This window comes from Pristis pectinata, chromosome 35 (assembly GCF_009764475.1).
Source record: "Pristis pectinata isolate sPriPec2 chromosome 35, sPriPec2.1.pri, whole genome shotgun sequence".
Classification (NCBI taxonomy): domain Eukaryota; kingdom Metazoa; phylum Chordata; class Chondrichthyes; order Rhinopristiformes; family Pristidae; genus Pristis; species Pristis pectinata.
The window spans coordinates 5,592,277-5,611,455 of record NC_067439.1 but is presented as its reverse complement, the minus strand read 5'-3'; the positions used below and the strand labels follow the sequence as shown (position 1 = coordinate 5,611,455).

Genomic DNA, 19,179 nt, shown 5'->3' with positions numbered 1-19,179 from the left:
AGCTCGTCCCAAGTTCCTGGGTTCAGCGCAGATCCCTCCAAGCCCTGCCCCTCCACATATCTGTCCAAGTGTTTCTCAGGTGATACAATTGTACCTGCCCCAACCACTTCCTCTGGCAGCCCGTTCCATATCCTCTGCAGTGAAAGAAAAATTGCCCCTCAGGTCCCTTTTAAATATTTCCCCTCTCACCTTAAACCTATGCTCCCTGGTTTTGAACTCCCCTACCCTGGGGAAAAGCCTGTTACCGTCCACCTTATCTATGCCTCTCATAATTTTAAACGTTCTGTAAGGTCGCCCCTCATTCTCCTATGTTCCAAGGAATAAAGACCTAGCCTGGCCAACCGCTCCCTATCACTCAGGCCCTCTTGTCCTGGCAACATCCTCGTAAACCTTTTCTGCACTCTTTCCAATTTAACCACGTCTTTCCTATAACAGGGTGACCAAAACTGCGCGGCCTCACCAACGACTTATACAGTTATCCTGTTGGAAAAACTCTGGTTCATTTGGATTGACCAGGATAGAATTGTGACTATTTCTGGTGTTGACGAACCTATTGACATAAAACAAGAGACCAAGGTTTTGGGCCATGTTTATTAATGTGCCATCAAGGTTAGAAGGTGTCTAGTAATCTAACGTGATGAAACCAATCTTCCGCTTCCTCCGAGATGGAATCCTCACGCGAGGCACGAGAGCTGTGGCCGAGGAAAGATTGGAGCGAGAAACTCCAAAGTTCAAAGTTCGCAACCTGTGATATTCCAAGGCAGCTCAGCGCGGCGGCTCTCCAATCCACCTCTGGTCTACTTCTGGGCTGGCATCAGGTCGTCGATGCTCTTTCCCTTCTCCAGCCTCTTCTCCATCTCGATCATCAGCTTCAACGCCATCCACCACCATCTGGACCTGCTCCACCTCTGAGAAGCCCAGACGGTCCAGCGTTGGAGATGTCGTACACACTGCCCACGGCCGCAGTGTCAACTCCACCTAGTGGCCAAGACGGGGAAACAATCATATTACCATTCAGCAACCCAATGCAAGAGAGACGTGTCGCCGTAGCAACAGATCCCATCTCCCAAAACGTCTCAAATTCCTTCTGGAATCGACAAGCCGACAAATGTCCCATCGTCAGGCTTTGGTGGCCTCCTGTTGTCCAAGATGGCGGTCTAGTGTTCTCCAATGTCCGGTAACCTGCTCCCCGTCTGTCCCTTTCCTCTCTCTATCTCCTCCTGATCTACCCAGCTCCTCTTACACCCACCCCAACCCCCGTTGCCCTGTTTTGTTCCCCTCCTCCACACACTCCTCCCACTGGGTCCCCTCCCCCCACCTACCACCTCCCAGCCTCTTGTCGCTACTCCCACCTTCCCCCCCCCCACATCTGCCTATCAGCCCTCCTCACTTGGATCCACCTATCACCCTCCCAGCTCTTGCTCCACCCCTTTCCCTCCACTATTCGGACGAAGGGTCTCGACCCGAAACGTTGACTGCCCATTTCCCTCCTGAGATGCTGCCTGGCCCATTGAGTTCCTCCAGTGGTTGTGTGTGTTTGCTCGAGTGACACTGACGATTCACTCCAGGTCCCGAATCCAGGAGCAAGACTTAAGTTCTGTCTGCAGCACTGAACTGTCCACTGAATTTCATGGGGCTTTAGCATCAGGTACCAAGGATGAATTCTACTTAAGGGCAGAAACTGTGGCGCAGCCGGTAGAGCTGTTTGCCTCACAGCCCCAGAGACCTGGGTTCGATCCCAACCTCTGGTACCCTGTGTGGAGTTTGCACGTTCTCCCTGTGAATGCGTGGGTTTCCCCCGGGTGCTCGAGTTTCCTCCCACATCCCAAAGACATGCTGGGTCAGTGGGTTAATTGGCCGCTGTAACTTGCCCCTGAGTGTAGATGAGTGGTAGAATCTGGGAGAAGTCAATGGGAAAAAATAAAACCCAGTGTAAAGTGGGTGCTCAATGGTCAGAATGGGATCAGTGGGTTGAGGGGACTGGTTTCTGTGGTGTATGACGACCTTCACTGGCTCACTCCCAAAAGAACAAAATGTTGGTCAATTTTACTTCCAATAGCGGGGGGGTCATCCGGAGCATCCAAACATTCTGCCCTGGAACAGCAGCAGTTCTGCACGGATCAAGCAATTAGACCAAAACCTTTGCCGGATAACTGGCCTCGGGCAGGAGAGTGGAAGTGGGGAGAAGGTCAGCGTGGCCAAGCCCTGCTCCAGCCGGGGGAGTGCTTTCACCCAGATCCCTTACCTGTGCCACGCTTCTGCAGCCTTGTTTCTCTTGAGGACCTCGTCGAATTTCTCGTGCTTGCACAAGTTGGGGATCTTCACGTGGACGCCACCACGGAGTCCGGTGCCAAGTTGGATGGGGCAGGTCAGACATATCCGAGATGCTCGTTCCACATGAGCCAACGGCCAGCCTTTATGAAAATTTCCTCGTCTGTGGCAGCGGAGAGAGTTGTAATGAACTTACAATGGTGTTGCACCACCACAGCAGGTGGTTTGGCCCATCTATCCCTACCGCACCAACTCCCTCTCACCACATCCCCACCTCCTTCCATTCTTTTCTCCCTCGTCATTATTCCTGCTTCCACTCTTCTCCAGGAAGGGCTCTTTCGTTGACTGCTGGCTCACACCAAGTCACACAGCGTGGAAACAGGCCCTACGGCCCCAACCCATCCATGCTGACCAAGTTGCCTACTTGCGCTAGTCCCATTTGCCCGCGTTTGGCCGATATCCTCCAAACCTTTCCTACCCACGTCGCTGTCTAAAACATGTACCTTCTCACACAGTAGAGCAGGAGGGCCTTTCTCCTGTGACACAAGACAGGTGGGAATCCAGGGAGATATGTGGATTTGAGTTACGAAGGGTTGAAGGGGAGATGGAGGAAAAAATGATCTCACTCCACATCTGGTGGAGGGTTTGGAAATTCTCTGCCTGAGAGGGCAGTGGAGAGAAATCACTCACAAGGTCAATAAGGTATCAGCATGGTGCGCTTGTAGAGCTGTTGACCTGCAGGTTACACACCAAGAGCTTGGAGATTGGGGACTGACTGAAGGCTCCCTCTGTCTGGCAATGGATCCAATGGGCCGAATGGCCTCCTTCGCAACTGAGAGATTTTATGGCAAGGAAGAAGTATGTGCCAAAACCACACCCCAGCTGCCTCCGATCTTGTGTGCCAACCACATGTTTCATGTTGGGGACTCCTGTTGCCCCAGAGAGTGGCATGTTAGGGCATCAGAGGGGAGCCCAGGTGGCAGCAAGATTGGTACCTAACATTGGCCATGAGCCGGGAGGGCACCTCGTCGACCCTTGTGTTCACCTGCCGATCTCGACGTTATCAATGGACCCCACACACACACACACCTCCCCTGTCTTAACCCTTTCCTGACTGGATGGAACCTCTGTGCTGCCAACTAGCCTGAGTGGGATCTCCAGCCTAACCCAGCCCATGGTCATGGTAACGTAAAGTTGGTTGAACATCCCTGAAACCATTCAGCGGTGGGGCCGCAAGTTGCCCTGGTCACCGGGAACACTGGTGCTGGGCTGGAATGCGAGTAAACACCAAAATGTGGTAACGTGGGCAAGGGAGCAAGGTTTCCCAATTAACCAGACCGCAACCCAAAGATTCAGGTTCAAATCCCACCGTGACTGGCAAGGACTTTAAAATTATTTATTTTTTTAAAAAGTATCGTCAAGACAATGTCATTACCCTGTTCACTGGTCTATCTCCTGGAATGTGGCAAACTCCCCTGCTCTACAACCCAACACCGCCTTCTCCAGCCCATTGCCAATATCCCATTGAGAGAACGTGACCTTCTCCACACTGCTCAGGGAAGGAAGGTCTTCCCGAGATGGGGCAGGCTGGATCAGACCCACCTTGGGCTCTTCCATCACCTACAATGGCCCTCTGGAAGCAGAGCCACTGTCCCATGTGTTAGCTACACTGGGACTGGTGGCTGGCATCTGGTGGAAGGGGGGAGCTCAGCTGAGATCCTCTTCCAGACTAAAACCCAGGAGTCGTACTCACTGGGGTTTGAAGAATGAGAGGTGATCTCATTGAGATATGCAGGAATTGGAGGTTGGCAGTGTTGACTGCAGGAAGTAGGTAGGCTGATTGAATAGGCAAATGGAGCTTAATTTGGATAAATGTGAGGTGTGCATTTTGGAAAAGTCAAAATTTCGGTGGGACTTTCACTGCGAACAGGCAGGGCCCTGGGGAATGTCATAGAACAGAGGGACCTAGGAGTAAGTACATGGTTCCCTGAAAGTGGAGTCACAGGTAGACAGGGTGCTGAAGAAAAGCGTTGGCACGCTGGCCTTCATCAGTCAGGGTACTGAGTATAAAAAGTTGGGAGGGTCATGGTGCAGTTGTACAGGACGCTGGTGAGGCCACACTTGGAGTATCGTGTTCAGTTTTGGTCACCCTGGCTGTAGGAAAGATGTTATTAACTGGAAAGAGCACAGAAAAGATTTACGTGGATGTTGCCATGACTTGAGGGACTGAGTTATAGGGAGAGGTTGGACAGGCAAAGACTATTCCTTGGATTGCAGGAGACTGAGGGGTGATCTTATAGAGGTGTATACAAATTATGAGGGGCATATATAGGGTGAATGCACTCTTTTTCCCCAGGGTTGGGAGTCAAGAACTAGAGGGCATAGGTTTGAGGTGTGACATTTAAGATGAACTTGAGGGGCAACTTTTTTTATATAAACACACAAAGGGCGGTATGTATTTGGGAAGAGCTGCCAGAGGAAGTGGTTGACGCAGGTAGACTAACAATTTTAAAAGACAGTTTGGACAGATACATGGATTGGAGAGGTTTAGAAGGTTATGGGCCCAGGTGCCAGCAAATGGGACTATCTGTATGGGGCATCTTCGTCAGCAGGGGCCGAAAGGCCTGTTTTATGACTCTAAGCTATTTCCAAAGGCTGGAGTCTCCAAACCCAATGAGGGATCATTTGTTTAGGATGAGGTGAGGAGAAGCTTGTGAACCTTTGGGATTTTCCATTCTGGAGTGACCAGTGAAGCCGGATCATTGGGAGGAATACAATTCTGGACACCAAAAGGAAATTGAAGGATATGGGGACAGGGCAGGGAAAGCCAAGTGGACCAGCCATTATCTTAGGAAATGGTGGAGAAGGTCGATGGGCCCCCAAGGACACTGGACAGCCCAAACGCCAGTCACACACAACCCACCTTCTTCAGACCAACGCAGAAGCGTCTGAAGACCTCCTTCATGTTGCCGCCTTTCTGCATGGAGATGACACGGAGGTGGTCCTCTTCATTGACCCAGACCAAGAATGTCTTGTCATTGTTATGCCTGTTTGGAGGAAAAAAGGTGCAAAACTACCATCGATGGCTCATCCCCAGGAGCAGGGGCCAACAACACGAGCATCGTAAAGCTAACGGCGTCAGCTGACGATGTGGTCAGCCAATGGCTTGGAGGCGGGGAACATGACTGGCCTCAAGGCCAAGTCAATTTAGTCAGAAAATAGCCGGCAAAAAAGGATCTCAGCATAGAAGCTATGGCAACATCTCCAAAAGGAAGCAAAGTACTTCTCCAGAAGAAGTGGAGGAGCACATGCTTCTACTTCTGGGAGAAGGACATATCCAAACGGGAATTCCAGAGAAACTTCCCTACACAAGAGTGTTGGCAGGTGGGATTGACTCCCACAAGGAGTGGTTGAGGTGACGTGGACAAGTACAATGGGGAGAGGGAAGGTGGAGAGATTTAGATGTGGAAATCAAATGGGTGTAAATGCTGGCATGGACTGTTTGGGCCAATGGCCTCTTTGTGTTGTACATCCTAACCATAAACAGTGGGGCGATAAAATCAATCACAGGCACCAACTATGGTGCAGAGACCAGTTCTTGCAGATTGATGTGTTACCCATGGCCGAGGCCAGCAGAGGGAAGAGGGACCGAATGATCTATTCCTGGGCTCTGTGCCATTCAAAATACTGCAATGGCGAGCGGATTATCTCCACGACAACGTACCAAATGCCCCTGCCGTCAGGCCAGTCCCGAGCCATACCAGAGGGCGAGCAGCAGGGGAGAGACCGGGCTTGGTCAACAGGAAGTGGTCATCGATCAGCTGCTGCTGCTCTGCGTCAGACATGGTGGAGAGGGGGTAATATTTGCCCTGGAACTCACCAGTCAAGGTGGCAAGACCTGCCGAGGAGAATTTGGGATTAGAATTGAACCAGAAATTGAACTGGACCATCCATGCGCTTCTGGAGCTAATCCCACTCTCCCTCCCTCATCTACTATTATCCTGACCCCCCCTCACCTGAATCCACCTATCACCTGCCAGCTCTTGCGCCACCCTTCCCCCCCACCTCTTTATACCAGCCACCTCCCCTTTATCTTCTAGCCCAGACGAAGGATCGTGACCCGAAATGTTGACTGTCTATTTCACGATGCTGCCTGACAAACTTTGTGTGTCGCTCCACGTTTGAGATCAGGTCCAGGCTGGGAATCCCGAGCGGAGTGTTTCACCATCCGAAGCCTTTGAGTCATCCGCCAGGCACAAGGCAGGAGTGTGATGGAACCCTCTGTCCGTGGGAGTCCAGCTCCAGCAACTCTCAGGAAGCTCAACGATGTCCAGATCAAGGCAGCCTATTCAATCAGCACCCCTGGACCCTCCCCCCACCGCTGCTGTACAGTGGCCGCAGTATGTGCCATCGACAAAATACACCGCAGTTACTCGCCCAGGCTACCGCTCAACTAGTCCCAAGGAAGAAGAGGGCAGCAAGCACGGAGGAAACCCACCACGAGCAGGTTCCTCCCGGTCACACCCCGTCCTGCCTTGGAAAAGGCATCGGTCTTTCATTGGGTCTAAGCCCTGGACCTGCCAACTCCACCAGTGCTATGGGAGCACCTTCACCAGGAATGCAGCGGTTCGAGGCAGCGGCTCACCCCACCCTCCCAAGGGTCTGTTAGCGTCCTGAATGGGAATTTGAATGGGTGCCCAGTTGAAACCGATTTCATAGAAAGTACAGCACAATACAGGCCCTTCGGCCCACAATGTTGTGCCGACCTTTAAACCTCGCCTAAGACTATCTAACCCCTTCCTCCCACATATCCCTCTGTTTTAAATTCCTCCATATGCTTATCTAACAACCTCTTGAATTTGACCATGTACCTGCCTCCACCACCACCCCAGGCAGCACATTCCAGGCCCCAACCACTCTCTGGGTAAAAAACCTTCCTCTGATATCTCCCTTGAACTTCCCACCCATTACTTTAAAGCCATGCCCTCTTGTATTGAGCATTGGTGCCCCGGGAAAGAGGTGCTGGCTGTCCACTCTATCTATTCCTCTTAATATTTTGTACACCTCTATCATGTCTCCTCTCATCCCCCTTCACTCCAAAGAGTAAAGCCCTAGCTCCCTCAGTCTCTCCTCATAATCCATCCTCTCTAAACCAGGTAGCATCCTGGTAAATCTCCTCTGCGTCCTTTCCAACCCTTCCACATCCTTCCTATAATGAGGCGACCAGAACTGGACACTACCCTGTGTGGTCTAACCAGTTTTGTAGAGCTGCATCATTACCTTGCGGCTCTTAACTTAATCCCACAATTTACAAAAGCTAACATCCCATAAGCTTTCTTAACTACCCTATCCACCTGTGGATAGATTTGGACCCAGCACCAAGTTAAGCTGCAGTTGGTTTGACCAGCCCCTCCTCGATCCTCGCCACCCTTTCCCCAGCATCATCCCCTCCACTGTTGACCTCACCCTCGATGCAGAGCTTCTCGACGAGGCGTCGCTCCCCACGGCTGCAGTGAGGCGGCAGCGCGATGCCCTTGATACTGCGGCCAGTGCGGACACGGCTACTCAGGACGTAGTTGGAGTCGAGGTCATCTCCACCCTAGAGGATGGCAGAAGGCAAGGGGTTACCCGAGTCAAGTCCAATGTCACGTGCACCGGTACGGTGAGGAGCAGAACATGACAACTCGCTTTCAGCAGCACCACAGGCACTTAGGTACAGACAACACACAGAACACAAGTTATACATAAATTTAGACACTGCAGATGCAATGCATCTGTTTAGACACTTGCAGTTATACATAAATTTTAGACTGAGATTCTGCAGATGCTGGAATCTGGAGCCAACACACAAAATGCTGGAGGAACTCAGCAGGTCAGGCAGCATCCATGGAGGGAAAATGGACAAATCGACATTTCAGGTCTCGACCCTTCGTCAGGACTGGAAAGGAAGAGGGTAGAAGCCAGAAGGAGGTCAGGGGTAGGGGCAGGAGCAGGAGCACACACAGGCAGGGGAGAGGTGTGTCCAGGTCGGGGTGTGGGGGTGGGGGGGGGGGGGGGGGGGGGGGGGGGGGGGGGGGGGGGGGGGGGATGTAAGAAGCTGAGAGGTGACAGGTAGAAGAGGCATAAGGGCTGGAGGAGGAGGAATCCGGCAGGACCATGGAATAAAGGGAAGGAGGTGGGGAATGGATGGGCAGGTCATGAGGCAGAGGAAGGTGGGGGAGGAGGCCAGAGGAATGAGGGAAGATAAGGGGGGAGGGGTTACTGGAAGTTAGAGAAATCGATATTGAGGCCGTCAGGTTGGAGACTACCAAAGCGGAATATGAGATGTCGTTCCTCCAACCTGCGTCTAGCCTCAACGTGGCAGTAGAGGAGGCTGTGGACAGACATGTCAGTGTGGGAGTGGGATGTGGAATTGAAGTGGGGCGGCCACCGGGAGATCTTTGCTTTTGCGGGCAGATGGAGCGAAGGTGCTCGGGGAAGCGGTCACCCAATCTGCATCGGGTCAGCAGCTAATTAACTGACCAACCCATCCATCTTTGGGATGTGGGAGGAAACCAGAGCACTCGGGAGAAACCCACATGGTCACGTGGAGAACGTGCAAACTCCACACCAACAGCGCCGGAGGTCAGGATTGAACCTGCGTCACAGAGTAATCCTGTTCCTGCTAACTTTCACTGTAAGCTACTCAACTAGCTGCACCACTGTGCTGCCCAAAGTAATGAAGGACTTGTTCCATGATCTCCCAAGACCACCACAATTTTTTTTGGGCACATCTAGTTTCCAGTCTCCTAGTGAAGAGGGATCAATATTTGGAAAACCACAGATTAAGGTCTTTATTTTTCCTGGAAAGATCAGACTTGGGGGTGCCCTGATGCAGGATTAATAATTATGAGGGTATTTAAAAAGGTAGACATGGAAAGGTGTTTCCACAGAGACTCAGCCTACAACGGGAGACTAATATTTACTCAGGTATTTTGGAAGAAACTGCCCTATCTAGAGGGGGTTGGGTGTGGAGGGATTCGGTGAGAATGGGGGAACTCACTCCCTCAGAGGGAGGGGTTGGAGAAACACACGGGGGGGGGGGGGGGGGGGCAGGAATAGAAAAAGACCTGCATTTCTATAGCGCCCTTTGCAACTTCATTAGTCTTTGCATGGAGGAAGGAAATGCAGAAGCAAATCGATGCACAGCAAGATCTCACGGACAGAAATTTGATTACAGCCAGGTCATCTGCTTTCATGAGCAAAAGGTAAAGAGTGGATACCAGGGAGGTCGCCTCTACTTTTCAGAAGAGTGCTGTCGGGGTTTTTTTTTGCCCAAGAGAGCAGACAGGGCCCTCAGTTGAACATCTCTTCTGAAATTCAGCACCAATAAGAACAAGGCACCCCCTTGGTACCACACGAGAGCATCACCGACAATTTGGACAGGTCCATGGATATCCCTCGATATCATTGTGTATGGAATGATTGTCTGGATGGCATGCAAAACAAAGCTTTTCACCACATAATAAACCAGTGTCACGAGTTGGGTCAAAGAGCCTGCTTCTGTGCTGTATAACTCTAGGACTCTATTGCTGCCTCTAATCTGGGCATCAAACCCCCCATCTGACTGCATTAGTGACCCCCGAAAATAGAGGGTAGGGTGTGAGGTGGGGAGGTGAAGCAAGATGGGAAGAAGCCATTTTGAAACAACACAGGCTTGGACAAGATGGGCCAACTGCTTCAAGGTGAACAAATTGGAAGTGACAGACTTGTTTCATTCTAGGTTCAAGGTCAATGAGTTTTCTCTCTCCCCCCCCCCCCCCCCCCCCCCCCCAGTGAGTCACAGAGAGTACGTCCCAACACACAACTACAAACCTTCAGATTCTCATTGTTCAGGTCAGTCCTTGTGCTTGTCAGTTGGTTTGTAGCCACCGTGGCGGTCCTCAATGACAGGATCGAACAGCGCCTTGAAGACCTCATAGGACTCCTCATCACCAGCAACACAGCCCACGGTCATGATGAAGGGATGACCTGGAAGACAGAGACAAGATGAACAACAGTGTATGGACGGTTGGTGGTCAGACCAATACATCATGGTGTCTATCCGTAACTGTATCTGATTCACGCTGACTCCTGTTCACTCCTATAGAGTCGAACAGCACAGAAACAGGCCCTTTGGCCCATCCATACTAATCCCATTTGCCCACACTAGGACTGTACCCTTGCTGTCTAAACGCATCTTAAAACATAGTGATTGTATCTGATTCCTCCATCTTCTCTGACTGTGTTGCAGATATTAACACTCTGTAAAAGAAACTTACCCCTCAGATTCCCTTTAAAGCTCCTTCCTCTCACCTTAAACCCATGCCCTCTTGTTTTTGATACCCATCCAATGGAAAAAAAGAAGTCTACCCTATTTGTGCCTCTCATAATCTTATATACCACTATCTGGTCACCCCTCAGCCTTCTCTCAACAACTGGGCTCCTGACCAGTGCTGGCTCTTTGAGCAATAGCTCAACTTTAACATTCTAACCTAGTTTTCTAATCCCTCGCCCCTCTCCGTAAACTCCTCCCGTGACACTCCACGATCTCCATTTCTGGTTGCTTGCCCACCTATGGATGTAATCGCTCCACCATGAGCGACCGTGACTTCAGTTGACTGAGGGCCCCAATCATCTGGAATTCCCACCACAAATTCTGTGCTAAACTGAGTTTTTTTGTGCCTTTGTTTATCCTCCATGAGCTTCCTTCAATATTATTGGCTGCACAGCCAGTTCCGTGACATTGGTAACTGTTGCTGGGTGCCAGGAAGCCTCTGGAACTGACATTTGGGACAACCAACATCAATTAAGGGAAAAATGTGTTCAGAAATCACCCAGTTTACCTTGAGGTCAGTGGCGAGGCCAAACTCTTCGTCACCAGCAACGTAACCTATGGGCCATGATGGGTGTACATGGTGTGTGGAGATGTGTTTACCCACCCGTCCCTTACCTGGGTTGTCCACGCCAGTCTGGATGACATCATCAAGCGTGAAGCCACTTGGGGTTTCCTTGTCCCGAAGTTGTTTGTAGACGTCCAGGGTCAAAGCCTTGGCCATGTGGTTGTTGTGATGCTTGAGATCGGGGAATTCTTCCTCTGCTGAGTAGTTCAGCTTCCATTTGTTGTGAGTATTTCCAAAAGGCATGGTTGCAGATTGGCAAACTGAGAGAACGGCAAACATAAAGGAATCAGTTCGGTCCTGCCGATGTTGGAAGCAGTCTGGAGTAAACAGAGATTGGACTATCACTCAACCGCCATCCCCACTCGAGCCAACAATTCACAGTGAACGGTAGGGCCCCGGGGAGTGGTGTAGAACAGAGGGACCTAGGAGTGCAAGTACATGGTTCCCTGAAAGTGGCGTCACAGGTTGACAGGGTGGTGAAGGCGGCTTTTGGCACGCTGGCCATCAGTCAGGACACTGAGTAGTTGGGATGTTATGTTGCAGTTGTACAAGACATCAGTGAGACCACATTTGGAATATTGTATTCAGTTTTGATGGCCCTGCCGTGGGAAAGATGCCATCAAGCTGGAAAGAGTACAGAGGAGATTTACGAGGATGTTGCCGGGATTCGAGGGACTGAGCCATGGAGAAAAGTTGAGCAGGATAAGACTTTATTCATTGGAGCATAGGGAAATAAGGGGTGATATCATAGAGATGTATAAAATCCGAAGGGCATAGAAAGGGTGAATGTGCATAGTTCCCCCCCCCCCCCCAGGGCTGGGGAATCAAGAATGAGAGGGCATAGATTTAGGCGAAGGGGAGAGATTTAAAGGAACCTAAGCGGTCAGTATATGGAACGAGCTGCCAGGGGAAGTGGTTGAGGCAGGTACATTAACAAGACACTTGGAAAGATACACAAATAGGAAATGTTTGGAGGGATATAGGCCATAGCAGGTAAGTGGGACTAGCTTAGATGGGAATGGACCAGTTGGGAGGAAGGGCCTGTTTCCATGCTGTAGGACTCTGACTAACTCATTACCAGGGACCTGGCCATCACTACCAGCATTTATCATCAGCCCCTTGAGTACCTGTGCCAGAGGGCAGTTGCTGGTCAACCACGTTGGTGAACCAGGAGTCACACAGAAGCCCAGACGAAGTAAGAATAGATTTCATTCCCTGAAGGTTATCAATGAACCAGATGGGTTTCTATGACAATCTGGTAGTTTTTGTGGTCACCTTAACTGTTGACCAGTTTTTAATTTTAATCACAGGTGATTGTTAACTTTGGAATTTTAATTCCACAGCCACGTGATGGGATTTGTTGGTCAAGGTCTCGGGATGACCAGGGCTCCATCTCCTCACTCTAAAGACCACAGCAAGGTACAGAGCCAACTGTCAAATGACCCAATGCTGCACCAATTTCCTACCCTCCTGTGAACAGCTCTAACACAAGAGACCAGAGTTCTACCTATATTGGCTTTGGATGGAGCCTGCTTGAAGGTCATCAACCTTGAGCATCAACTCCCTCTCCGCAGACGCTGCTAAACCTGCTGAGTATCTCCAGCAGTGTTTTTATTTCAGGATTCCAGCAGCTGCAGTATTTTATTTTTGGCTGGCCACAACTTCCAGGCATTAGATTATAAAGAGATAACACAAACAAGGAGGTCATTTGATTTAGGAACACTGAAATAAATGGATTAACATTTACCCCTAACAGGGGAGTCAAGAACGAGTGAATAGAACCTTGAAAACAGACAGGAGGTTTTCTTATTCGTTCCCTTGAGGTAGTAGGAGGACGTTCAGCCCATCGAGTCTCTGCCAGCTCGCAAGGCAATCCTAGTCCCCATTTATTTCCCTGCAACCAATTCTCTCACCCACCCATCAACTCTGTTCTGTTCTCCTGCCACTCACCCACACGCTAGGGGCAATTTACAGCGGCCAGTTGATCCGTCAACTCTTTGGACGTGGGAGGAAACCGGGGAACGGTAAACGTGCAAACTCCACACAGACAGCGCCCAAGGTCGGGATGGGACCAGGGTCACTTGAAGCTGTGACTTAGCTGTACTACCTGCTGCACCACCATGCATCCTGCCATCTGAAGTTGTTTGGCAGCTGGCTACTGTAACTTGCTCCTTGGTGTCAGTCAAAGTAAGAGGAGTTACGGGCATGTGTGAGAGTAAATAAGTTGCAAAGGGACACGGCAAGGGCTTCTGTGTCCTTCAGACAGCTTGTCTGCGGTCACTAGAGGGAAAGAGTTCAAGACCTAACACGCACATCTCACAGACATGACAGTGATGGATCTCCGACTCCCGTCGAGCGACAAACAGGTCCCGCCAATTCAGGATATAAACCACCCAATCCTATCCCAGATCTCATTTCAGCCAACCGCCATTATTGCCAAGGGAACCCATTGTGTGTTGGGACTAGCACAACAACAACTTCGTACACCAACAACGGGCAAAGTTCATTTTCTAATCTGTTGGAATTTATGAAATTTTCTTCTCAAACAAAATATAATTGCAGTCCAACAAAAGAAGTCATGATTTACAGTTAGGAAGAAAAGAAGGATACGGTGATGTGAAGCAGAAACAACAGCAATTAGATAGACTGAATGGCCTGTTCACATGCTAGATTTAATTCAGCAAGGAAGGGGGCAGTTCAGTCCATGCCAGGTCTTTGTAGAAGAATCCTGTTGGTCCCGTTTCTCCTGATCTTTCCCTGTACTCCCTGTAAATTATTTTCCCTTGATTGCCATTCAATTCCCTTTTACAGGCACTGATCGAATCTGTTTTCTCCACCTCCGCTAAAGTCAGTGAGATTCAAAGTAATGTTTCCCCTCACATGTCCTTCTCTTTCACCCTTCACTTCAAATCTGTGCCCCTTGGTCCTTGAACCATCTGCTAATGGGAGAACCTGGCCTGCCCACCATCTTGATCTTGCTGCCTGACCCACTAAGTCCTAGAGTCATACAGCACAGAAACAGGCCCTTTGGCCCAACTAGTCCCTGCCGACCAAGAAGCCCCATCCAAGCTAATCCTATCTGCCAGCATCTGGCCCATAACCTTCTAAACCTTTCCAATCCATGTACCTGTCCAACTGTCTTTTAAAAGTTGTTATTGTACCTGCCTCAACCACTTCCTCTGGCAGCTCGTTCCACATGGATACCACCCTTTGTGTAAAAAAGTTGCCCCTCAAGTTCCTCTTAAACCTATGCCCTCTAGTTCTTGATACCCCATCTCTGGGGAAAAAGACTGCTCATTCACCCTATCTATGCCCCTCATGATTTTATACACCTCTATAAGATCACCTCTCAGTCTCCTATACTCCAAGGAATAAAGTCCCAGCCTGCCCAACCTCTCCCTATAACTCAGTCCCCCACGTCCTGGCAACATCCTTGTATCCACCAGCAGATTGGATCAAGGCGTGCAGGATCATCAAACAATCTCTTCCCAGCTTTCCCAGTCTCCCCTTGCAGGTGAAAATCCATCATCCCCGGAACCATTCAAGTAAACTCGCTCCACACCCTCTCTGGGACCTTGGCATCCTCACCAGAAGTGGGCACAATACTCCACTTGTGGTCTAACCAGGTTCAATATAACCTTCAGGTCTCTGTTTAGGTGAAAAAAATCTAAAAATGTAAATGCATTTTTTATGTAAGTTAGAAAAATTGGAAAATACTTTTGCATCTTATTTGAATTCAAACTGAAGTGTTTATCATTTATTTCAATGGTCAACACTTTGCCTGATGAAGTTAAATAAGGAATATTTTTCTCTGGATGCAGTCTGGAGTCCAGAAATCACTGTCTGTGGGTGTGGTGGAAGTAAGTCCTAATGCATCCTTAAAGAGGGAATCGAATAAACCTACAGTGAAGAAAAATTTGCAAGACAGCAGGGTGGGGTCTGGTGAGCAGATCTAAAGAGTTGCACTGGGAGAGGGCAGGTGCAGACATAATGGGATGAATGGCCTCATTCTCTGCTGTACATGATGAGAGAGATTGTAATTTCACACATGGAAGGAGCCAGTCACAGATGCAATGGTGCCATTTAGAGGGAATTTGTATTCACCCCTACATCGTCCTGATCCCAGGACACTCCAGAGTATTTTACAGTCAATGAGATAACTTTGATTTTCTAAACAGGGAGAGAATTCAGAAGTCAGAGCTGCAAAGGGACTTGGGAGTCCTAGTGCAGGATTCCCTAAAGGTGATCTTGCAAGTTGAGTTGGTAGTAAGGAAGGCAAATGCAATGTTAACATTCATTTCAAGAGGACTAGAACGTAAAAGCAAGGATGTAATGCTGAGGCTTTATAAGGCATTGGTCAGATCACATTTGGAGTATCGTGAGCAGTTTTGAGCCCCATATCTAAGGAAGGATGTGCTGGCATTGGAGAGGGTCCAGAGGAGGTTTACTAGAATGATCCTGGGAGTGAAAAGGGTTAACATATGAGGAGCGTTTGATAGATCTGGGCATGTACTCGCTGGAGTTTAGAAGGATGAAGGAGGGATCTCATTGAAACCTACTGAATATTGAAAGGCCTGGATAGAGTGGACGTGGAGAGGATGTTTCCAGTAGTGGGAGAGTCTAGGACCAGAGGGCACAGCCTCAGAATAAAAGGATGTCCCTTTAGAACTGAGATGAGGAGGAATTTCTTCAGCCAGAGGGTGGTGAATCTGTGGAATTCGTTGCCACAGTCGGCTGTGGGGGCCAAGTCATTTGGTGTATTTAAAGCATGTTCTTGACTAGTAAGGACGTCAAAGGTTATGGGGAGAAGGTAGGAGAATGGGGTTGAGGGGGAAATTATATCAGCCATGATCAAAGAGCAGAACAGACTTGATGGGCCGAATGGCCTAATTCTGCTCCTATGTCTTACGATCCATGTCTTACTCACATTCACTGCTTTGGGGAACAATGCACAACGAGCTCCCAGAAACAGTCATCGTGACTCGAGCATCTGTTTCTGGGAGGGTTTCAGGAGAAGTGTTGGCCCTGAAAATGGGATACAACTCCCCTGCCCTTCCTCGCAGTTAACACCACGGGATCAGTTACATCCAGCCGTTCTAGCAGATGAAGTCTTGGATTAACATCTCATCTGAAAGACGACACTTCTGACAGTGGTGCACTTATTGCAACTGCGCTGGATTTTGTGCTCATGTCTCTGGAGTGAGACATGACCCCAAGGCTTCTCACCAACGGTGAAACTGTAAGTGACTGAGCCATAGCTGATCGCAAACATCTATTGGCAAAAGCTATTTTTTCCCCCTTCTATTTCTCTCTTTCTTAAAATCTTTCTTTCCTTCACTATTTTGCTTTCTGGACCTAGTCTGACATTAATTCGTTTGCTCACAAACCCCCTGCCAGATGGAACATTCACTTCCGCTTCATTCTGAATTTTAACACACACACACCCCAAAAAAACTCAGTTTGTCCCATTATTTATGGAGACCCTGGGTGGACTATGGCAGATTCCCATCTTGTATTCCTAGTTAGTTATGTCACTATATTCGAGTTAGGGCTGGAATAGTCCAAGACCATAAGGTATTCAGTCCAGTGAGACCAGCCTGAAGCCCAACTCCTCATTTGGCCATAGCTGACTAACCGCTGGCAGCTTCTGGTACCAACGTTTACTGAGTGTGAACACTGTTGGTTCAAATCCACGCCACAAGAATCTAGACTCACATTTCAGGGAGACACAGGAGGAACCCTGCACGATCTTTAAACTGAAGGCTTGTCTCCTCTGCAAAAGATCCCAACCCTCCTGAAGACGAGCGAGGGAGTTAACCCTTGCATCTAGGGTGATATTTATTCCTTAATCAACATTTAGAACATAGAACAGTACAGCACAATACAGGCCCTTCAGCCCACAATGTTGTGACGACCTTTAGACCACACCTAAGACTATCTAACCCCTTCCTCCCACATATCCCTCTATTTTAAATTCCTCCATATGCTTATCTAGCAATCTCTTGAACCTGACCAACGTACCTGCCTCCACCACCTCCCCAGGCAGTGCATTCCATGCCCCAACCACTCTCTGGGCAAAAAACCTTCCTCTGATATCTCCCTTGAACTTCCCACCCATTATTTTAAAGCCATGCCCTCTTGTATTGAGCATTGGTGCCCTGGGAAAGAGGCGCTGGCTGTCTACTCCTCTTAATATTTTGTACACCTCTATCATGTCTCCTCTCATCCTCCTCCTCTCCAAAGAGTAAAGCCCCAGCTCCCTTAGTCTCCCCTCATTTACTCTTGTTATTATCTCCTTGGGAACTTTCTGGTAAAACGTTCTAGACTCTCCCTAAGCCATTACAACCTCTCCCAGCCCAGATGTCTGCAGGGTTTCGCAAATGCACACACACACACACAAGCCAAGTCTCACTGGAACTCGGCGCAGTCACTTGCCAATTGCAACCACTTCTAACACCAGGAGACTAGGAACGGCGCTCCCGGACGCTTGTTTAAACAGTCTGCAAATTCTGCGGCCACTTAATTTTCACTTGTCAATTTCGCGTCCTACCATTCTCCATGGATCTGCGAAGGATTTTGCAAATTCTCGCAAACCCTTGGCTAAAGTGGAACATTTCACACGGGACAAAGAGGAGCGCAGCGACCTCGCCTCCAGTCACAACCAGCACAGACAGAGACTACAATAACGGGACAGCTTTTCCAGGAATACTTCTCCTGGAGTTTTATTTCTGACCCGTTCAGAGACCAACCGCAAATAATCCGGAGACTGTAACTCAAAAAGTGGGAGTTTAATCCTATCACCAAACCAGACACCAGGTTGGTAAATTCTTTTTCACACCCAACCACCCCCCCCCCCAAAAAAAAGATGCGCGTAGAATTAACGAAACGGGCGTTAACGCAAAAGTTTTTAAAAAATTCTATTTGAAAATTGTTTAAAGGAAAAAAATACGATTAGAAAATAAGAGAAAATCTCCCGGTAGAACTACTTTAACCCCTGTACAAGAAGGCAGCTTTTATTGGATAACTGTGCGCAAATTTCCCCTGGGTCCCACGAACATGCGGATTTAATTGCAGCAAGAAAGCAAACTTAAAATGTTGATTCTTGAGGGTTAAACAGGGTTGAATGGAGGGCTGAGGGTTGTATTTTGCAGTTGAGATATAATAGTTGTGGGCAAGGTCGACAAAGTGACCTGTCTAGCCGCTTACCTGTGGCAAGGTTAACTGGTTCTGCAGCTGGTCCTGGCTCGCTGTTCGAACTACCGCTGGTGTGGGTGACCCGGGCTGTTCTGCGCCGCGTAAGTTCCTTTTATACCGCGACCCGCTCGCTTTCGCCTCTCCCCTACATGGTCCGCTTGCCCGAGTAGGGACTCGGGTGACGCTTTGACCGCCCGTTGACGACCAGCGGCTCCCATTGGCCGGGCAACTATCCAAAGTTTCCCCCACCTCCTTTCTGAAGGGAGTCTCCCAGAGCCAGAAGTTCATGGCCAAGTCCAAGACCTGGTAGTCAAACCAAAGGGATGGTGGAGAAGGATTTAGTCCAATTTCTTTGACGGCTGCTTCGTTTGTCTCTCGTTGCATAAAGAAAATTGGAGGTGGGGGGCGAGGGAGTCTTTAAAACTAAACTAGAAGGTCACGTTTCTTTGACACCGCATCCTAAAGATGTTTTCAGCCAAAGAATTATTCTGGAGTTTTATCATTCAGAAAACAGTGAAGTCCACCCAACCAGCAACGTGCAATGATCAGAGTGTCTCTGAATGACAGTGGTTAAGACAAATATTGGCCCCAGGACAAACACCGTCTTAGGCATAGCTGAGATCTTTGACTGAGAGGGGAAATGTCCTCAGTTTAATGTCTTGTAATGACACAGGAGGCCATTTGGCCCATCAGCTCCATGGTGGCCTGCAGCAGAGCGATCCCATCAGTCCCACCCCCTCTCCCCTTGTACCCCCTGTGATTCCTTACCCCACTTACACAGAAGGTAGAACAG

At 49.3% G+C, this 19,179-nt stretch overlaps 1 protein-coding gene across 1 annotated transcript; it reads right to left on the bottom strand.

Annotated features, from left to right (window-relative positions):
* Window positions 1–595: 595 nt before the first annotated feature.
* Window positions 596–18,513, bottom strand: LOC127586314 (creatine kinase M-type-like). Its single transcript, XM_052044160.1, is given in 14 exon segments — window positions 596–872; window positions 874–927; window positions 929–978; window positions 2,246–2,270; window positions 2,272–2,375; window positions 2,378–2,434; window positions 5,191–5,318; window positions 5,996–6,041; window positions 6,044–6,169; window positions 7,738–7,870; window positions 10,126–10,152; window positions 10,154–10,281; window positions 11,243–11,452; window positions 18,399–18,513. Coding segments are annotated over 13 exon segments (1,146 nt in total). The 5' UTR covers window positions 11,436–11,452; window positions 18,399–18,513; the 3' UTR covers window positions 596–797.
* Window positions 18,514–19,179: the final 666 nt, after the last annotated feature.